Consider the following 2,015-nt stretch of genomic DNA (forward strand, 5'->3'; position numbering starts at 1 on the left):
TTGAAGTCACACGATTGGCATAAAATGTGTCAGGTACGTTCATAGTGGACTTTAATATCATTGCATAAAATGTGGACTTTAATATCATTGCTGCACATACTTTACAGTTTATTTTACCGGTTGCCATTGAGGGATGTTTGTCTCTCGACATCCGTAACACAATCTACAAACTTGCAAAGTTGGTGCAATGGATCTCACAAAAGGAGATCAACGTAGACTCCATACCATTCGCCAAACTAAATGCTGCGGAGCTTGTGTGCATGTTTGAGAAACATTTTCCTACTACAATGCTAACCATTCAGGTGCATCTTCTTGTTCACATAGTCGACGAGACGAGCTTCACACTCGTCTAGATACCGGCGCTCTAGTGGTGGCGGTGGCGGTTGTTGTGGGGATTCCGCCACCGATGCCTCCACACCGCCTCGTGTTCGACGAGGCTCTTTACCCTCCCCTTCTTTGCCCGCCCCCACACCAGCCACAGCATCGCCATCTACGCCAGGTTTTGCACGGCTGATTGTTCCTAGAAGCTACTCCGCCAGGAGCCACCCCACTCGACACTCCTCGCTTCGAGGCCTAGACGCCGGTGGAGACACCTGACGTCCGTACCCCCATCGACACGCCGCTAGAGACCCCTGCCGGGACACCCAGGTTCACGCGTCACCGGCCAGAGGGCTTGCCTTACTCCGTCGACATCAGCGGCGGCATCATCATGGATGATGACGGCAAGAAGGTGATCTCGCGCATGCATGGTCTTTGCTCTCAGCTGTTTAGACACTACATACTAAACAAATGGAGTGAAGTACCAAGTGATTTAAAAAACAGAGTCATCAGCATACTTCATGATGAGTTTCCCGTTCCAACACGGGATCAACGCTTCAATGAAGACCTGATGAAGATTCGAATGCGCGAATACTGCAAACACAAGCGTTCCGAAGTGCAAAAAGCAATCAAGAATGGGTGGAACAGGCCAGATTGGCTGGCCAAAGAAGATTGGAAGAATGCGAAGAAAGCAGTGCGCGAGAATCCCGACAAGTGGAAGCAACAAAAGGATGCAGCCAGAGCGCGAGTAGAGGCAGGGAGCTCGCACCACTTGGGGAGCGGTGGATGGGCATCATTTGAGGCCGATTTTGTAAGTGTTTTCACATTGCTCTTTATGTTCGATAGTTTAGGGTTTATGAGTTTTTAAATTCTAACATAATGAAATCTTTGTATGTTTTGATAGTGGTCGATGACAGGACGTGATCCCACACCGTACGAGCGCGAGTACGCAGGCAGGAAGGGCTTAAACGCCCTGATGGACATTCTCAGTTCTCGCGGCGGCATGATTAGTATTAGGGTTTACTCTTTTTTATTTTTTGTATTGTTTTATAAATGTCGTTATATGTTTATACTTACTGAAAGCTGTCTTATTGTCTTTTTTTGCAGAATCCGACAGATACGCCGCTTGGACGCGATGAGACGTCTGACTAGACGATGTCAGTTTAGCCATAGCTAGATAGCATTAGTTTAGGGTTTCTCATAGCTTATGTATCATGAGACGGATTTTATACGTCTTTTTGAACCATGTATATTATTACATTTGTCACCGCAGTTCCTTTTGCCAATCAATTCTTTATGCCTATGATGTTGTACAATTGTCATTATTACATTTGCCAATCAATTCATTTTGCCTATGATGTGTACAATTGTCAATTTTGCAAACAATGCGTCTTGTGGGTGACTATTTTGGGTCTATTATCTACCCTTGCACTTTTTTAAAAAAGTGAATCAAGTACAATATGGTTGATGGGTGGCAGGGCATTCAATGCCCTGCCACCAAAAAAAAATTCTCTCGGGCGTCGCTATAAGCGTCGCTATTTATGGCTCTGTAGCGTCGCTATGAGCGTCACTATAGTCTTCTGTGTAAACGTCGCTATAGTCGTCGCTATGAGCGTCTCTATGAGCGTCGCTATATAGCGACGCTCATAGCGACGCTCTCGTAGCGACGGTTTTAGCGACGCCGGGGGTTCTAAAAA

General features: G+C 46.3%; 1 protein-coding gene across 1 annotated transcript; it reads left to right on the top strand.

Annotated features, from left to right (window-relative positions):
- Positions 1 to 851: 851 nt before the first annotated feature.
- LOC147424718 (uncharacterized) lies at positions 852 to 1,657 on the top strand. Its single transcript, XM_086500849.1, has 3 exons — positions 852 to 1,129; positions 1,223 to 1,323; positions 1,425 to 1,657. Exons 1-3 carry the CDS (start codon positions 890 to 892, stop codon positions 1,468 to 1,470), a joined length of 387 nt encoding a protein of 128 aa, XP_086356975.1. The 5' UTR covers positions 852 to 889; the 3' UTR covers positions 1,471 to 1,657.
- The last annotated feature ends 358 nt before the right edge of the window (positions 1,658 to 2,015 follow it).

Source organism: Adiantum capillus-veneris, chromosome 25, assembly GCF_014529385.1.
Source record: "Adiantum capillus-veneris isolate H3 chromosome 25, ASM1452938v2, whole genome shotgun sequence".
NCBI lineage: Eukaryota > Viridiplantae > Streptophyta > Polypodiopsida > Polypodiales > Pteridaceae > Adiantum > Adiantum capillus-veneris.

Coding starts and splice junctions, on each gene's coding strand:
- LOC147424718 (XM_086500849.1), top strand. CDS start 890: ATGAAGATTCGAATGCGCGAATACTGCAAACACAAGCGTTCCGAAGTG. Junction 1,130..1,222: donor CATCATTTGAGGCCGATTTT/GTAAGTGTTTTC, acceptor ATGTTTTGATAG/TGGTCGATGACAGGACGTGA. Junction 1,324..1,424: donor CTCAGTTCTCGCGGCGGCAT/GATTAGTATTAG, acceptor TCTTTTTTTGCA/GAATCCGACAGATACGCCGC.